At 36.7% G+C, this 19,840-nt stretch overlaps 1 protein-coding gene and 1 pseudogene across 1 annotated transcript in view; both read left to right on the top strand.

Annotated features, from left to right (window-relative positions):
* Positions 1-9,763, top strand: part of STK31 (serine/threonine kinase 31) — a 106,323-nt gene extending 96,560 nt beyond the window's left edge. Inside the window, exon 24 of the mRNA XM_024131233.2 lies at positions 9,556-9,763. Coding sequence (XP_023987001.1) covers positions 9,556-9,717 — 162 coding nt within the window. The 3' untranslated portion in view covers positions 9,718-9,763. The remainder of the gene's footprint in view (positions 1-9,555) is intronic.
* A 915-nt stretch (positions 9,764-10,678) lies between these two features.
* LOC102989057 (tubulin alpha chain-like 3) lies at positions 10,679-19,005 on the top strand (annotated as a pseudogene).
* Positions 19,006-19,840: the final 835 nt, after the last annotated feature.

Here is a 19,840-nt window from a genome sequence, read left to right as displayed (position 1 = left end):
GTTCTTTGATTTCCATTTGCATGGAATATCTTTTTCCATCCCCTCACTTTCATTCTGTATGTGTCCCTAGGTCTGAATTGGGTCTCTTGTAGACAGCATATATATGGGTTTTGTTTTTGTATCCATTCAGCCTGTCTGCATCTTTTGGTGGGAGCATTTAATCCATTTACATTTAAGGTAATTAACGATATGTGTATTCCTATTACCATTTACTTAATTGTTTCGGGTTTGTTCTTGTAGGTCTTTTCCTTCTCTTGTGTTTCTTGCCTAGAGAAGTTCCTTTAGCATTTGTTGTAAAGCTGGTTTGGTGGTGCTGAACTCTCTCAGCTTTTGCTTGTCTGTAAAGGTTTTAATTTCTCCATCAAATCTGAATGAGATCCTTGCTGGGTAGAGTAATCTTGGTTGTAGGTTTTTTTCCTTCATCACTTTAAATATGTCCTGCCACTCCCTTCTGGCTTGGAGAGTTTCTGCTGAAAGATCCGATGTTAACCTTATGGGGATTCCTTTGTGTGTTATTTGTTGTTTTTCCCTTGCTGCTTTTAATATGTTTTCTTTGTATTTAATTTTTGACAGTTTGATTATTATGTGTCTTGGCGTGTTTCTCCTTGGGTTTATCCTGTATGGGACTCTCTGTGCTTCCTGGACTTGATTGACTATTTCCTTTCCTATATTAGGGTAGTTTTCAACTATAATCTCTTCAAATATTTTCTCATTCCCTTTCTTTTTCTCTTCTTCTTCTGGGAGCCCTATAATTCGAATGATGGTGCATTTAATGTTGTCCCATTGGTCTCTGAGACTGTCCTCAGTTCTTTTCACTTTTTTTTCTTTATTCTGCTCTGCAGTAGTTATTTCCACTATTTTATCTTCCAGGTCACTTATCCATTCTTCTGCCTCAGTTATTCTGCTATTGATCCCATCTAGAGTATTTTTAATTTCATTTATTGTGTTGTTCATCATTGCTTGCCTCCTCTTTAGTTCTTCTAGGTCCTTGTTGAATGTTTCTTGCATTTTCACTATTCTATTTCCAAGATTTTGGATCATCTTTACTATCATTATTCTGAATTCTTTTTCAGATAGACTGCCTATTTCCTCTTCATTTGTTAGGTCTGGTGGGTTTTTACCTTGTTCCTTCATCTGCTGTGTGTTTTTTTGTCTTTTCATTTTGCTTATTTTACTGTGTTTGGGGTCTCCTTTTTGCAGGCTGCAGCTTCGTAGTTCCCATTGTTTCTGGTGTCTGTCCCCAGTGGCTAAGGTTGGTTCAGTGGGTTGAGTAGATTTCCTGGTTGAGGGGACAAGTGCCCGTGTTCTGGTGAATGAAGCTGGATCTTGTCTTTCTGGTGGGCAGGTTCATGTCTGGTGGTGTGTTTTGGGGTTTCTGTAGCCTTATTATGATTTTAGGCAGCCTCTCTGCTAATGGATGGGGCTGTGTTCCTGTCTTGCTAGTTGTTTGGCATAGGGTGTCCAGCACTGTAGCTTGCTGTTCGTTGAGTGAAGCTGGTCTTGGTGTTGAGATGGAGATATCTGGGAGAGTTTCGCCGTTTGATATTGCGTGGAGCTGGGAGGTCTCTTGTGGACCAGTGTCCTGAAGTTGGTTCTCCCACTTCAGAGACACAGCCCTGACGCCTGCCTGGAGCACCAAGAGCCTTTCATCCACACGGCTCAGAATAAAAGGGAGAATAAATGGAAAGAAAGAAAGGAAGGATAGAAGGAAGGAAGGAAGAAAGGAAAGAAAGAAGATAAAATAAAGTAGGATAAAATAAAGTTATTAAAATAAAAAATAATTATTAAGAAAAATTTTAAAAAGTAAAACAAAAGGGACAGTCCGAACCCTAGGACAAATGGCGAACGCAAAGCTCTGCAGGGAAAATCTCACACAGAAGCACACACCTACACACTCACAAAAAGGGAAAAAGCGGAAAAAAATAATATATCTTGCTCCCAAAGTCCACCTCCTCAACTTGGGATGATTCGCTGTCTATTCAAGTAGTACACAGGTGCAGGGCACTTCAAATTGATTGTGGAGCTTTAATCCACTGCTTCTTAGGCTGCTGGTAGAGACCTCCCCCTCTCCTCTTTGTTCGCACAGCTCCTAGGGTTCAGCTTTGGACTTGGCCCCGCCTCTTCACGTAGGTCGCCCGAGTGCATCTGCTCTTCACTCAGACAGGACGAGGTTAACGGAGCAGCTGATTCGGGGGCTCTGGCTCACTCAGGCCGGGGGGAGGGAGGCGTACGGATGCGGGGCGAGCCTGCGGCGGCAGAGGCCCGTGTAATGTTGCACCAGCCTGAGGCGTGCTGTGCGCCCTCCCAGGGAAGCCGTCCCTGGATCCTGGGACCCCGGCAGTGGCGGGCTGCACAGGCTCCTAGGAGGGGAGGTGTGGAAAGTGACCGGTGCTCGCACACAGGCTTCTTGGTGGCGGCAGCAGCAGCCTTAACGTCTCATGCCCGTCTCTGGGGTCTGCGCTGATAGCCGCGGCTCGTGCCCATTTCTGGAGCTCCTTTAAGCGGCGTGCTTAATCCTCTCTCCTCTCGCACCAGGAAAGAAACAGGCAAGAAAAAGTCTCTTGTCTCTTCAGCAGCTCCAAGCCCGTCTCTGGAGCTGCTTTAAGCGGAGCGCTTAATCCCCTCTCCTCACGCCCCAGGAAGCAAAGAGGGAAGAAAAAGTCTCTTGCCTCTGTGGCAGTTCCAGACTTCTCCCGGACTTCCTCCCGGCTAGCCGTGGTGCACTAACCCCTTCAGGCTGTGTTCACGCAGCCAACCCCAGTCCTCTCCCGGCTTCTGACTGAAGCCCGAGCCTCAGCTCCCATCCCCCACCCGTCCCAGTGGGTGAGCAGAGAAGCCACTCAGGCTGGTGAGTGCTGGTCGGCACCGATCCTCTGTGGGAATCTCTCCGCTTTGCCCTCCGCACCGTTACTGCGCTCTTCTCAGTGGCTCTGAACCTTCCCTCTCTGCCACCTGCAGTCTCCGCCCGTGAAGGGGCTTCTAGGGTGTGGAAATCTTTCCTCCTTCACAGCTCCCTCCCACTGGTGCAGATCCCATCCCTATTCTTTTGTCTTTGTTTATTCTTTTTTCTTTTGCCCCACCTAGGTACGTGGGGAGTTTCTTGCCTCTTGGAAGGTCTGAGGTCTTCTGCCAGCATTCAGTGGGTGTTCTATAGGAGCAGTTCCACGTGTAGCTGTATTTCTGATGTATCTGTGGGGAGGAAGTTGATCTCGGCGTCTTTACTCTTCCGCCATCTTCTCTTTTCCTCCTGTCACAGGTGTTTTGATAGGGATTACATTAAATCTCTAGATTGCTTTAGGTAGCATGGTCATTTTAACAATATTAATTCTTACAGTCCAAAAACATAGTATATCTTTCTACTTCTGTGTATTATTTTCAGATTTCTTCATCAGAGTTTTATAGTTTTCAGAGTATAGGTCTTTCACCTCCTTGGTTAAGGTTATTTCAAGGTATTTCATTCTTTTTATGTGATTTTATTTATTTATTTAAAAAAGATTTATTATTTATTTTATTATTTTTGGCTGCATCGGGTCTTAGTTGCAGCACATGGGATCTTTGTTGAGGCGTGTGCATGCATGGGCTCTGTAGTTTGTGGCATGCAGGCTCTCTGGTTGAGGCGCACAAGCTCAGTAGTTGTGGCACGTGGGCTTAGTTGCCCCATGGCATGTGGGATCTTAGTTCTGTAACCCTCATCCCCTGCATTGTTAGGCGATTCTTTACCACTGGACCACCAGGGAAGTCCCTGATGTGATTTTAAATGGGATTTTTCTCTTGCTTTATCTTTCTGATACTTCATTACTAGTGTGTAGAAAATAAACAGATTTCTATATATTAATCCTGCATTTTTCAACTTTAATGAACTCCTTTATTAGTTCTAGTAGTTTCTTGGTGGAGACTTTAGGGTTTGGTATATATAGTATTATGTCATTTGCAAATAGTGACAGTTTTATTTCTTCCCTTCCAATTTATATGTCTTTTATTTCTTTTTCTTGTCTGATTACTATGGATAGGATTCCCAATACTATTGTAAATAGAAGTGTTGAGAGTGGTCACCCTTGTCTTGTTCCTGATTTTAGAAGAAAGGCTTTCAGCTTTTCACTATTGAGTATGATGTTAGCTGTGGATTTGTAATACATGGCCTTTACTACGTTGAGATATGCTCCCTCTGTACAAACTCTGATGAGAGTTTTTATCCTGAATGGTTGTTGAATATTTGTCAAATGCTTTATCTGTGTCTGAGATGGTCATGTGATTTTTTCCTTCCTTTTGTTAATCTGGTGTATCATAATGATTGATTTGTAAATATTGAACCATCCTTGCATACCTGGAATAAATCTGTCTTGATTACGGTATATGATCCTTTTTATATATTGTTGGATTTGCTTTGCTAGTATTTTATTGAGGATATTTGCATCTCTATTCATCAGAGATATTGGCCTATAATTTTCTTTTTTCATAGAGTGTTTGTCTGGTTTTGGTATCAAGGCAGTGGTGGCCTTGTAGAATGAATTTGGGAGTGTTCCATCCTCTTCAAGTTTTTGGAATAGTTTGAGAAGGACAGGTATTACCTCTTCTTTGTATGTTTGGTGGAATTCACCTGTGAAGTTGTCTGCTCCTGGATTTTTGTATATGGGGAGTTTTTAAATTACAGTTTCAGTTTCACTCCTGGTGATTAGTCTGTTCAGATTATCTATTTCTTCCCAACTCAGTCTTCCTAGGTTTTATGTTTCTAGATATTTGTCCATTTCTTCTAGCTGTCCAATTTACTGGCATAAAACTGTTTGTAATATTCTGTTGTTTTTGTGTCTGTATGATATTGGTTGTTATTTCTCCTCTTTCACTTCTCATTTTATTTATTTGGGGCCTCTCCCTTTTCTTCTTCATGTACCTTGCTTAAAGTTTGTCAATTTTGTTTATCTTTTCAAAAAACCATCTCTTGGTTTCATTAATTATTTTTAAATTTTATTTATTTCCTCTCCGATATTTATTATTTCCTTCCTCTACTGACTTTGAGCTTCATTTGTTCTTCTTCTAATTCCTTTAGATTGTAGGTTAGGTTGTTTGAGATTTTTCTTGTTACTTGAGGTAGGTCTTCATTGCCATATGTGTCCCTCTTAGAACTGCTTTTGTTACATCCCATAGATTTTGGAAAGTTTTGTTTCCATTTTCATTTCTCTCGAGTGATTTTTTGATTTCCTCTTTTATTCCTCGGTTTTTTAGTAGCATGTTGTTTAGTCTGCATATATTTGTACTTTTCCCATTTTTTTTTCTGTAATTTTTTTCTAGTTTCTTTTGTGATTGGAAGAAATGCTAGATATAATTTCTGTCCTCTTAAATTTGTCGAGACTTGTTTTGTGGCCTAGCATGTGATCTGTCCTGGAGAATGTTCCATGTGCATTTGAAAAGCATGTATTTCGGTGATTTTGGATGGAATGTTCTGGAGATATTTATTAAGTCTAACTGGTATATTGTGTCATGTAAGACCACTGTGGCCTTCTTGGTTTTCTGTTTGGATGATCTGTCTGTCCATTGATGTAAGTGGGATGTTAAAGTACCCTACTATTACTGTATTGTTGTCAGTTTCTCCCGTTATGCATATTTGCCTTATATATTTAGGTGCTCCTGTATGGGGTGCATGTATGTTAATTAGTGTAATATCCTGTTTATCATTATATAATGCCTTTCTTTGTCTTTTGTTACAGAGTTTGTTTTAAAGTCTATTTTGTCTGATGTGAGAGTTACTACCACTAGTTTTTTGTTGTTCCCATTTGCACGAAATACCGTTTTTCCATCCACTTACTTTCAGTCTATGTGCTTCTTTAGCTGTGAAGTGAGTTCTGTGTAAGCAGTATACAGATGGGCCTTAATTTTTATCCAATCAGCTACCCTCTGTCTTTTGATTGGAACATTTAGTCCATTGACATTTCAAATAATTATTGATAGGTATGTACTTATTGCCATTTTGTTACTTTTTTTCTGGTTATTTTTGAAGTTCTTTTCTGTTTATTTCTTCTCTTTTTGTTTCTTCCCTTATGGTTTGATGATTTTCTTTAGTAGTTTGCTTGTGTTTCTTTCTTTCTAGTTTTTGTGTATCTGTTGAAGGTTTTTGATTTGTGGTTACCGTGGTGTACATACATATATGCTGACCTATAACTATATCTACTTGTTTTAAACTGGCAGTTATTTAAGTTCAAACAGGTTCTAAAAGATCTATATTTTTACTCCCCTCCCCCATTTTGTATGTTTTATGTCATATTTTATATCTTTGTGTTTATCCCTTAACTCTTTGTAGTTACAGTTGCTTTTAGAACTTTTTGTCTTTTAATCTTTTTACTAGCTTAAGTGGTTTATCCCCAGCCTTTACTATATATTTGCCTTTACTAATGGGATTTTTCCTTTCCTGTACATTCTTTCTTCTTGTTATAGCCTTTTCTTTTCCATTTAGGGAAAACTCTTTAAGTTATGAACTGTTAGCTTTTCTTGTCTGAGAAGTTCCTTATCTCTCCCTCAATTCTAAATGATAATCTTGCAGGGTAGAGTATTCTAGGTTCAAGGTTTTCCCCTTTCATTACTCTGAATATGCTATTGCGCTCCCTTCTGGCCTGAAAAATTTATGCAGAAAAATAAGCTGATAGTCTTATGTGGGTTCCCTCATATGTGATGCTTTGTTTTTCTCTTGTTGCCTTTATAATTCTTTTTCTTTCGCTTTTGACATTTTAATTATGATACCTCTTGGTATGAGTCTGTTTGGGTTCATTTTGTTTGGGACCCTCTGTGTTTCCTGTACCTGGATATGTCTTTCCTTCTTCAGGTTTGAGAAGTATTCAGACATAATTTCATCAAATACATTTTCAACTCATTTCATTTTCTCTTTTTTTTCTGGGACTCCTATAATGCAAATGTTGGTATGCTTCATATTATCTCAAAGATCTCTTAAACTGTTTCATTCATTATCTGTTAAACTGTTCCATTCATTATTTAATTTTTCCATTCACTGCCTAGTAATTTTAGCAGCATTTAGTGATGGTCCTCCAGATACTTTGTTTTGTTGAATACTGGTGCTTTTCCAGTTCTGTTATTGCATCTGTGTTTATTAATTGAAATGTTTTGATAAACTTTGTCTCAACAATTATTGGGTTACCCTACATTTTAGTCCATTCAGGGAAAGAAATTTTAAGAAAAATTAGTTGGTGTCTTGGCAACCTCTAAAAGGTATCAGTCAAATTTTAAAATTTTGTTTTAATGATATGATTATAGTCTTGTGGATTTAAACATATTTTAATGTGTCTCAATTTGTTGAAGTCATTTAAAAAAGTATTTTGCTCAAACTCTAATTTGTTGAGAACCCTATTCAAGATGGATCCTGTGACCTTTGTCGCAAATTGAATTGTCTTTTTTAACTTGCTTTTTGCATAAGATGTCCCTTATTATCTTGTACATTCTTTGCCCAATAACTGGAATTAGCCATTTTCCCAAGGAAGGTGGTATCCTTTTAGCAGGAAATTTAGAGACAAAAATATGGGTTGCAAAGTTTGTTCATTGTTATTGGAAGTTCATTTTTGTTTTAGAAAAAGAAAAATGAATGCATATTTTGTACAGGTATTTCCAAATAAAATTCAAGATTATAGGCTTTTTACTTAATTTTAATTACAAATTCCCCTTTCTTTTTATACTAATATTCATTTTCATGATATTAACAATTACATAATTGCTTCATATTGAAATAAATTTGAAAGTTTGAAAATAACAGTGATATTATTAGAAACAGTAAGGTTATTGAGTTTACTTTAACATTTCTTTGAAGGTCTTTCTTTAGGATGTATCTCACTAGATCCTTATCCCACTACAATTGTATAGCCAAAATAGTTGTTTTAAAGTCAGTTAAAATAATTTTCTGTGTGATTATGTCACCTGATACATAGTTCATTTGTTTAATTTTGGTTTTGACATTTAGAGATTGTTTTTGTTTTTGTTCTTTAGCTGTGTTTTATAATTTTACAATATTTTATAATTTGCAAGAGAGGTAACCTTAAGGTAGAAATTTTTTGCGTATAGTTACTTTTGGGAATTGAGAAAACTTTTTTCCTTGTAATTACATAATTTTATTTTATACATTTAGTTTTTTGATACATTTGTAATTATCCTGGAATAGATCTGATTTTATTTTTTTCCATTGGGTCCATTTGTCCCAGTACCTTTTACTAAAAAGTTATCCCCTTCTTCCATTAGAAATGTCATATTTCTTATAATAAAATTTTATTTGCACAGGGGTGTATTTTTAGTTTTTCTGTTTTGTTCTTTTGGTGTGTCTATTCGTATTTTTTTGTCATATTCCTTTCATTTAGACTGTATGATATCTTTTAATACTTGGAAAGGCTAGTTTCTTCCTTATTGATAACTTTTTATCAGAACTTTCATGTCTGTTCTCACTTATCATTTTATAAAAGATCTATACAGTTAACTTATCTAGTTCCAAGGGGGAAAAACTGATTGTATATGTTATTGGAATCAGGTAAAGCTTATAAATTAACTTAAAAATTGGCTCATTACTGATGAGATCCTTTTTGTCCAATAACATGATATGATTTTCTACTTGTTCTAAATCTATTTTTGTGGCTTTCAAGAGTGTGTGCTAGTTTTTCTTCATTTAGATTTTGTAATTTTTAATCAAGTATATGCTTACTAAAGGTATTATCTTTAAATATGTTTAAAAACATATTCTGTAGAATTCAGTATGGGCATTGGCATTCATTCACTTAGCAAATGTATACTGAATACCTGCTATATCCCTGACACTGTGCTTGTTGTTGGGGATGAAGTGAGAAACTAAGATTTCTGGTCTTATGCATCTTAGAGTCTAATGAGGACACTACCAATAAATAGGTGATTTTTATTCAGTGTGAAATGTGCTCTGATTGGATTCATCATAGGGAGCAAGAAAAAAAGCATACTTTGGGAGGCGGAACTAGTGGAAGAGGAACATTATAATGCTATTTACATGTGATAACTCGAATAACATTCTTTGAAATTGTGGTACATAATAAAATCTGGCCTCTGTAATAATGATGATAATGTGTTAGGGGTGGTAGAAATGTTTCAAGTGGAGATCATTTCATAGATGAAACCAGAAGCAGTTGACCAAGTAAAGGTTAGGCTACCCTTCCAGACAGAGGAGCTTCAGTGTAAAATTTTCATAGTGTCAAATTCTGACTAGTGCCCTAAAAAAGAAGGAAAATGGGAAGTAAAATATACAGTTTTTTAAAAAATTTCACTTGCTTTTGATAAATTTCAGTTGTGATTCTTTTCTTTTTCCTTTTACATTATTTCCCTGTAATTTGATTCCATTGTTTTAATACTGGATTAATCCCTTTCCAATAAAAACCAGTTGATTTTGGTAAAAATTTTTTAAAAACCTAAATAGGAAAAATTGATTTTAGCTCTGTATCATTGATTAAAAGTATTTTTGAATTGGATGCTCCTTACTTATTACAAGTTTGTCCTTTCATTCATTTGTTTTGATTTTATTTTTGTTTTGTAACATCTTTTTTCTTACAGGACGATAATGTCAAATCCCTCCTCTATAGCTTGATCTATTGTAGAAGTTCAGTGACTGCTGAGCAAGTTTTCAATGCTGAGTGTTTCTTGCTACCAAAGGGGAAATCAACTCCAAACTCAGAAAAAGATACTGAATACACCCCAAAAAAAGAGGAAGAATAATTAAAGGTGGAGAACTTGGATAAAGATAAGGAAAAGACAAGATATGGTGAAGCCAACTTTGATTGATTAATATTCTTTTGTTGTTGCAGATGTTCCTTTTTAAAACTTTGTTTATTTTGGTTAAATAGAAAAAAATCTGGAAGTGTTCTGGAGCTAGTTGGGTGTGTCTTTGGTATTCCAGTTATGAAAATAAAAGATGTTTGGTTATGCAAAAAAATTGTATACTTTGAAATTTCATTTAACTAGAGTTGTTAAGGAAGGATTTTCTGTCTGTAGTTACTTTTTGAAATTGTATAGTCTAACTATGTTACTTGTAATAGAAAAGGTTATTAGATTGTTGGACAGCTCCTACACAGATTTTCAGTCTGTAGGCCAGCTCATTATGAAGGGTAATACTTTTGTTTAACAGATGATAGTTGGCATATGCTTTGTACCCAGTTTTGGGAATATAAAGATAAGTTAAACGTGGTCCTTACACTTAAAAAGCACATAAACCTATTGAGAAAGTTAGAGATCTAAACAGATCTTCATAATACAGTATAGAATATCTAATGATAGTTCTGGACAGAGCTTTTATGTGATTACACAGGAGGGATACTCATCTTATGGTAGAGGGGTGTCATGGAAAGCTTTCTGGAGAAGATACTACCTTAGTTAAATCATAAAGGATGAGTAGTAAAGGTGAAGGATGATCAAGAGTATCTTACTAGCAGAGAAAGCATGATGAAAGCACTGAAGGGAGAAACGGATTGTGTGTTTAATAGGGAATAGTCATATAGGTAGATGAGGGCTTTATATGAAGTAATAAAATGCTCATACCTTATAATTTTATAGGAAATGTGGAGCCATTGAAGAATTTTAAACAGCTTTAGCTCCCTCAAAATCTGTCTTATACCTACTACCAGGATTAGAGGTAGGGAGACTGATCAGAAGGATATTATGATAAAGTAGGTGAGCAGCGATGAAAATAAGATCTACAGAGGAGAAAGGAACAGTGATGAAACATATCGGTCCAATTTATGAAATAGGTAGGCAGTTCTGTCGGACTTGGTGATTGAAGCGTATGTAGACTGAAGTAATATGTTAGAGTCTCTAGATGCCTATTCAAAATCTAGTCTTGCTTTCTTCCTTAGTAGTAGATAGCAGTTTTATTTGGGGTGGCAGTGTACTTGGTTAAAAGACTACATTTACCATCTTCTCTATTAGTTGAAGCTTTTTGACTAAATTTTTGCAAATAAGGCTCCTTAAAAGGAGCTGACTTAGCTTGGAGATGTGCCCTTTCACCCTTACTTACCCCTTTCTTATTGCCTAGAAGTTAACATGGTGGTTAGAATTTGAGCAGTCTCCTTGGATCATGAGGTGACCTTGAGGAAACTCATGAAACTAGGATGATGGAGCAGCAAGTTAGAAGGAGCTGATGTTCCTAATAATTCTGGAGCCTTTGTACTAGTCTCAAGATTTCATGTTATTTGAGAGAATAAACCCTTACATCAGTGTGGTCCCTATATCAGCAGCCTCAGTATCACCTGGAGGCTTATTTGAAATGCAAATTCTCAGCTTCACTCCAGATTTTTTAAATGAGAATCTCTGGGCTTGGGTGGAGCCTGGCAATCTGTGTTTTAACAAGCACTGTTAAGTCATTGTAATACATACTAAAGAGAACTGTTGCCACACATTCAAACTATTGTTCCATTTTGGGTTTCTTGTTTTATAGTAGAACTTAATTCTACCTGATTAAGTAATAAAGACACAGCAGTTAGGTTTAAAACAAACTTGGATAATTTAAAGGGGCAAAGAATAGATCACTTTACTTATACTCACTATTTTAAATAAAGAATTAGATTATCATTTTCCAGATGTGTTCTGCTGAATGAACACTAGTCCCTTGGGGTCATTACAAAAAGAATTCTGTGATTAGATGTTTGGAAAATAATGAATGCTAAATCGGAGATTGATCATGTATATTAGAGGGTAAAGGTTCTAAAATGTTTTCCAGAAAAGAAACCTGTTTAGTTTTATTTAGCCAGCATATACCAAAATTGGCAATGAGACCCCCTTTTTTTCACGTAATACCTAAGCAACTTCTATCTTGTGAAACTAGAGTTTCAGATTTTGTGGCATACCAAGTTAGATAGTACTTATTTTTATTTCTTTTTTAAAATGGCAAGTATTAATGTGTGGTGGAAAGAGACAAATTCATGTGTCTCTTCAATGCCACAGATGTTTCTTGAGATACGTATATATATGTGTAAGGGCAATACAGAGGCAAAAATATGTGTTCACTGCCCTGTGGGCAGTCTGAGAATAATGCAGTATGTAATAAGCTACAAGAACGAAATGTATGTCATCACAAAGAAGAGGAAGGGAAGAGAGGAATAATGAGGTTGGGGGATAGCTGTTTGACTCATTTTAGAGGTGCAGTAGTATTCTGCTTACTTAGAACTGGAAAAAGGTATTCCAGACAAAGGAAATTAAGAAAGCTCAAACAGTAGATTTGGGAAAGGGCAAGAATTTGGCTGGAGTATAGGATATTCATGGGGTAGCTGAGAAAAAAGCTTAGGAAAGTATTTTGGGGGCAGATCATAGAGGGTCGTGAGTTGCTTATAAGAGATGGGACTCTATTTTAAATTTATGAGCAGCTGAATCACGGTCATGTTTATTTTAGAATAAAATAGCTAACTAGAGAGGATGATTTGGGAAATAATGGAAATAAAGAAAAGCCAAGGATGGCATATTTCATTAAAGTAATTGAGGCAAAGAAAACATCTTGTTTAGATCAAAGTATTGAAAAGGAGAGAATTAAGAGTATAAACTGTTCCTCAAAAGAAATTTATGGGGAACCTCTGGTCCATTTCATAGATTTCATAGTATCAGTGCTAAGACATTTCAGTGTATATTTAAATGTCAGTATTTGTTAAGTTTCCTTTTAGCATCTCTCTTTTAACTCAACAAATGACATGCTTTATCATTTCTTAGTTGTTAGTATAACCATATCTTCTGCCATCAAAACTACATGTGGAAGCAGTTCTGGAATGTAAGGACCTCTGAAGATCTACTCCTCCATAAAAGCAACAAGAACACTGGCAAAAAATTGTCAAATGAAGCTAAGTTGCACATGAAAAGAATACAGACTTCAAAGAATTAGTCCAGGAAAGTCACTAAGCAAACATTGTCATCGTCATCAATAACAACTAGCAATAACAATCTCTGTGTTGGTGGCGGGGGGATATGATTTTCAAAGTTGGAGATTGCTATGTTTAAAATGTCCAGTTTTGTGCAAAAAAAAAAGTGAGACATGAAACAGGAAAGTATGGTCTGTATGCTAGGAAAAAAAGCAACCAATAAAAACTGTCCCAGAGGAAGCTAGATGTTGGACTTTAAGTTCACAAAGACTTTATATCAACTATTAAAATATGTTCAAAGAACTAAAGGAAATCATTTCTAAGAATTAAAGGAAAGTGTGAGAATAATGTTTCACCAAATAGAGAATGCCAGTAGATAGAAATTATAAGAAAGAACCAAATATAAATTAGGGAGCTGAAAAGTACAACAACCGGAATAAAAAATTCATGAAAGGGGCTCAACAGAAGATTTGAGTTAACAAAAGAAAAGATCTGTGAACTTAAAGGTAGGTCAATTTAAGTCATCTAGACTGAGGAACAGAAAGAAAAAAGAATGAAGAAAAATGAAGAGACTAAGAGGCCTATGAGATACCATCAAACATACCAACAGCATAATGGGAGTCTTAGAAGGAGAGAAGAAAAAGGGACAGAAAGAATATTGAAGAAATAATGGCTGAAAAATTTCCAAATTTGACAAAAAACATAAATCTACATAATCAAGAAGCTCATCAAATTCCAAGTGGGATAAACTCAGAGACTCACAACTAGACACATCGTAATCAAACTACTGAAAGCTAAAACCAAGGACAGAATCTTGAAAGTAGCAAGAGAGAAATGATTTACTGACTACAAGGCATCCTCAATAAGAGCAACATCTGATTTTTCATCAGAAATAGAGGCTAGAATTCAGTTGGATGATGTATTCAAAGCATTAAAAGAAAGAAAGCCTTGTCAAACAAGAACTGTGTATCCAGCAAAAATGAAGGAGATACTAAGATTTAGATTTATGATGTTAAGCCATTCCTAGATAAACAGAATTTGTTACTAGAATATCTGCCCTACAAAAAGAAAAAAGGGGTCTTTCAGGCTGAAATGGAAGCACGCTAGATGGTAACTTCAGTTCACACACAAAACAAAGAGCACTGGTTAAGGAAAATACATGGGTAAATATAAAACACAGTATTAATGTATTTTTGTTTGTAACTTTTCTTCTATCTGATTTAAAAGAAAACTGCATAAAGCATTAATTATAAGACTGTGTTAATGACCTTATAATGTGGAAAGATGTATTTTTCTGACAAAGGAGAGGGGAGAAAATGGAGGTATATTGGGGCAAAGTTTTTGTTTGCTATTGAAATTAAGTTGTTATTAATCCAAACTAGATTGATTTAGGTTAAGATTTTAATTGTAATAACTGGTGCAACCATTAAGAAAATCAGAAGTATGGTTCATTAAGAAAATAAGAAGTATGGTAGAGGAAACAACAAAGGAATGGTACACTAGAAATACCTAACAATAAAGAAGACAGTGGTGGAGATACAGAGGAAAAAGATACAAGACATACAGAAAACAAACAGCAAAATGAAAGCTGTAAATCTGCTATAGTAATTACATTAAGTACAAGTGTATTACATTTTCAGTCAAAAGATAGAAACTGGAAAAATATATTTTAAAATATAATCAAATTATGTGCTGTCTATAAGAGACGCAGTTTTAGTGTCATAACCACAGAGTGGTGTTGACACCTTCAGATCAGCATGAGGCAGTGAGTGCCTTTCCATTCATATTGGCCAAGCTGACATCTAGATTGAGGACAAGTGCCGGAAACTCTGTTGCATAGAGTATGGAATTCAGCCAGATGGCGTCATTCTTGGCGGTAAAAAGGATCAGTAGGAAAATGCTAAAATAGAGCATATCAATGCATCTTTTGTGAGACAAGAGCTGGGAATCTTGTGCCCAGAGCACTCTTCCCAACCTAGAACCAACTGTTAGAGATGGGATTCATACAGGGAAGTACCAGTCACTCTTTTACCCAGAGAATCTTGTTAGCAAAAAGGAGGGTAGTGGGAACAAGTATGTCTGAGGTCACCGTGGGGTCAGAGATTGTCTGCCTTCAACTAGAGAGCATCAGAAAGCTGGCAGAACAGTTTCTGATTTTCTGAAGCTTTGGAGGAAGCATTGAATCAGGATTTACATCTGTCTTAATAGAGTGGCTCATGATAGAATATAGCAGGAAGACTAAATTGAGTTATCTGTATATTCAACCTTCAGTATCTTCACTGCTGTAGAGCCTTACAGCTCTATTCTTAGAGCACACAGACTGTGGCTGCATGGTAGACAATGAAGCCATCTGTGACATATGCCATCATATGCTTGGTGTATAATGCCGCCTCTTCTGTTAGCATTAATAGGCTGACAGGTCTTCTATTACTGCTTGCTTCTAGTTTGAAGGGCCTTTGAATGGGTACCTAATTGAATTCCAGAACAAATTAGTACCTTATCTGAGAATATATTTCCCCATGACAACCCTTACCCTCATCATCTCTGCTGACAGAACCTACCAGGAGCAGCTCTCCATTTCAGACATCACTACTGCTTGCTTTGAGTTCTCCAACCAGCTGGTTAAGTGTGATCCTCAACTTGGGAAGTACATGGCCTGCTACCTGCTATACAAAGGGGATGTTGTTCCCAAGGGTGTGAATGCAACAGTTGCAGCCATAAAGTCAAGGAACTCTGTTCAGTTTATAGATTGGCTTCCAAATGGTTTCAAGGTGGCCATCAACAGTCAGCCATCCGTGGTGATGCCAGGAGTTAACCTGGCTGAGGTCCAGAAGGCTGTCTGCATGCTGAGCAACAGCACAGCAATTGCGAAGGCTTTAACCCTACTAGACCACCGGTTTGACCACATGTATGCCAAGAGGGCATTTCTACATTGGTATATCAGAAGAGGTGTGGGAGTTCTCAGACACCAGGGAAGATTTGGCAGCCTTAGAGAAGGATTATAAGTAAGTGGGGTAAAGTTTCTGATGCAAATATGATTGGTTAAAAAAATGAATAAAGTGTTATGCTTTCTTTTTAAGACATTATACAGTTAGTAGGTAGAGTTTCCTTGATTAGAAGAAAAAATAAATTAGGCAAGACCCTGTTTCACACTATATCAAATGGCTCAATATTAACAATGAGCACATATTTCCTTGTCTATCAGTGATATTCAGCACTACTACCTGTGACCCTTCTAAGGTTTGGAGTCCTTTGAACTACTGGATCACTTTGTGTGTGTGTGTGTGTGTGAGAGAGAGAGAGAGAGAGAGAGAGAGAGAGAGAGAGAGAATGGAAACCTGGCTTTATCCTTTGCTTTTTAAACCAAGAGACTATGAAATCCTGTGCAACGTTTATACTTTTCCTTTCCTGTACATGAGGTAGAAAACTGCACATATAGTTTATTAATGTCATTTCCATATATATATAAAATATATACAGTATATATTACATTGATTAAACAATTAGAATTTTTTTAAAAGACCCAATTTAGTTTCAAAGATACAAATAGATTAAGAGTAGAGAGATGGAAATGATATACCAATGCAAACAGTACTCAAAAGAACTGTAGTGCCTACACTAATATCAGACAAAATAGTCTTTGGCAAAAATTATTACTAAGATAAAAAATATTTTGTAATGGAAAAAAAGTCAATACCTCACAAAGATGTGTGCATATATACATCTAACAACAGAGTCCTAAATATATAAAGCAAAACTTGACAATTGAAGCGAGAAATAGACAATTCAACAATAACAATTGGAGATTTTGTTACCTCACGTTTAATAGTGGATTGAATAGGCAGAAGATAAACAAATAGAAGAAATGAACAGCACTATAAATTAAAGGCCAACTTTAGAACACTGTACCCCAAAAGAGCAGAATGCATGTTCTTCTCAGGTGTACATGGAACATTCTACAGGATGGACTATATATGAAATCATAAAAGAAGTCTCAAAACAGTTTAAAAGGATTTAAATCATAAGTTTGTTTTCTAATCACAGTGGAATGAAGTTAGAAATCAATAACAAGGAAATTTAGAGAATTCACAAATATATGGAATTAAAAAAAACACTTTAAATAACTGATGGATCAAAGAAAGAAATAGCATAAATTAGAAAATACTTTGAGGTGAAGGAAAATGAAAACACAACATATCTTACAGGATGCAGCTAAAGCAGAGCTTAGAGGGAAATCTATAGCTGTAAATGCTTATATTAAAAGGAGTAAGATGTCAATCACTAACCTAACACAGCCTTAACTTCTATCTAGTTAAGAAACAATAAAATGAGCAAACTAAACCAAAAGCAAGCAGAAGAAAGGAAATAATGAAGATTAAAACAAATAAATGAAATAAAGCACAGAAAAACAATAGAGAAAATTGAGACCAAAAGTCAGTTATCTGAAAACATCAACAAAATTGAGAAAAACTTCAGCTAGATGGACCAAGAAAAAAAGACTCCAGTTATGAAAATCAGTAATTAAAGAAGGGACTTCACTACAGACCTTAGAGAAGTAAAAGAGATTGTAAGGAAGCACTATGAACAACTGTATACCAACAAATAGATAACCCAGATGAAATGAACAAATTCCTAGGAAGACACAAACCTGAAAAACTGGCACAAGAAGAAGAAAATCTGAATAGACCTATAAGGAGAAAGAATTAGTAAATCAGAAAATTCTTACCAAGGAAAGCCCAAGCTAAATGACTGAATGGTGAATTCTACCAGACAAAGATATCACACACACAAAAAAACTATAGATCAATATCTCTTATGAAGATAGATGCAAAATTTCTCAACAAAATACTAGCAAACTAAATCTAGCAACATTATACACCATGAACAACAGGAATTTATCTCAAGAATGCAAGTCCGGTTTAATATTTGAAAATCAATCAATGTAATATACTATATTAATAGAATAAAAACAAAACTTATCTTTTCTTAATAGATGCAGAAAAAGCATTTGACAATATCCAATACCCCTTTTATGATAAAAACACTTAAACTAATAATGAAGAGTTTACACAACCTGATAAATAGTATCATTAATAACTCATAGCTAGGGCTTCCCTGGTGGTGCAGTGGTTAAGAATCTGCCTGCCAATGCAGAGGACACAGGTTCGAGCCTTGGGCTGGGAAGATCCCACGTGCTGCGGAACAACTAAGCCCCTACGCCACAACTATTGAGCCCGTCCTCTAGAGCCCGTGAGCCACAACTACTGAAGCTGGCGTGCTTAGAGCCTGTGCTCCGCAACAAGAGAAGCCACCGCAATGAGAAGCCTGCACACAACAAAGAGTAGCCCCCACTCACCACAACTAGAGAAAGCCCGCCTGCAGCGACAAAGACCCAGCACGGCCAAAACAAAAAACAAAAAAACCCCTCATAGCTAACATCATACTTAATGATAAAAGACTGGATGATTTCTCCTAAGATGAGGAACAAGTCAAGGCCTCCACTCCTGCCACTTCTCTTCGACATTGTACTATTGGTTTTAGCTAGGACAATTAGACAAGAAAAAGAAAGAAAAGGCATCCAGATGGAAAGGAAGGTGTAATACTATTTCTTTTCTCAGATGACTTGATCTTGTCCACAGAGAATCTTAAGAAATCCATTAAAAAACTTTTAGAAGTAATCAGTTCATCATGGTTGCAGATAAAAGGTCATTACATAAAAATAAATTACATTTCTATAGCCTAGAAATTTTTATAACAATTTTGTATACAATATCATAAAAAATAATTAGTAAATTTAACAAAAGAAGTGTAAGACTTGTCTACTAAAACTACAAAACATTGCTGAAAGAAAGTAAAGAAAACCTAAATAAACTCAAAGATATATTAATGCATCGGAAGACTTAATATTCTTAAGTTGGTAATACTTAATTATCTAGAGATTCAACACAGTCTCTATCAAAATCTTTGCTTCTGTTTTTACAGAAATTAACAAGCTGATCCTAAAATTCATGTGGAAATGGAATGGACCCAGAATAGCCAAAACAATAGTGAAAAAGGAGAACAAATAGGAGGAATCACACTCCTAATTTCCAACTTACTATAAAGCAGTGATAATCAAGACAGTGTGGGTGCCGGCATAAGGATAGAATGTAGATCCATGGAATAGGATTGAGAGTTTCTATTGATTGATTGATTGATTGATTGATTGCTGCATTGGGTCTTCATTGCTGCCCAAGGCCTTCCCCTAGTTGCAGTGAGTGGGGTCCACTCCTCGTTGTGGTATGTAGGCTTCTCACTGTGTTGGCCTCCCCCGCCGCGGAGCACAGGCTCTAGGCGTGCGGGCTTCAGCAGTCGTGGCACATGGGCTCAGCAGTTGTAGCCTGCGGGCTCTAGAGCACAGGCTCAGCAGCTGTGGCACATGGGCTTAGCTGCTCTGCAGCATGTGGGATCCTCCCGGACCAGGGGTCGAACCCATGTCCCCTGCACTGGCAGACGTATTCTCAACCACTGCACCACCAAGGAAGCCCAGGAGAGTTTCCATTAAGTTACAATATTTTGTGCTTCAAAAGACCCTATCAAGAAAGTGAAACGACAACCCACAAAATGGAAGAAATATTTTCAAATCATGTATCTGCTAAAGGACCTGTAGTTAGTGTGAGAACTCCTACAACTGAATAATAAAAAGACAAACCAATTAAAAATGGGCAAAGGCTTTGAATGGATATTTCTCCTAGGAAGATATACAAATGGCCAATAAGCACATGAGAAAATGTTCAACATCATTAGTCATTAAGGAAATGCAAATCAAACTATGAGATACAACTTCATACCCACTAGGATGGCTAGGATTAAAAAGTCAGATAGGGCTTCCCTGGTGGCGCAGTGGTTGAGAGTCCGCCTGCCGATGCAGGGGAACCGGGTTCGTGCCCCGGTCCGGGAGGATCCCACATGCCGCGGAGCGGCTGGGCCCGTGAGCCATGGCCGCTGAGCCTGCGCGTCCG

This window comes from Physeter macrocephalus, chromosome 5 (genome assembly GCF_002837175.3).
Source record: "Physeter macrocephalus isolate SW-GA chromosome 5, ASM283717v5, whole genome shotgun sequence".
NCBI lineage: Eukaryota > Metazoa > Chordata > Mammalia > Artiodactyla > Physeteridae > Physeter > Physeter macrocephalus.
Note: the sequence above shows the minus strand (reverse complement) of the source record. Positions and strands in the feature narration are given on the sequence as shown.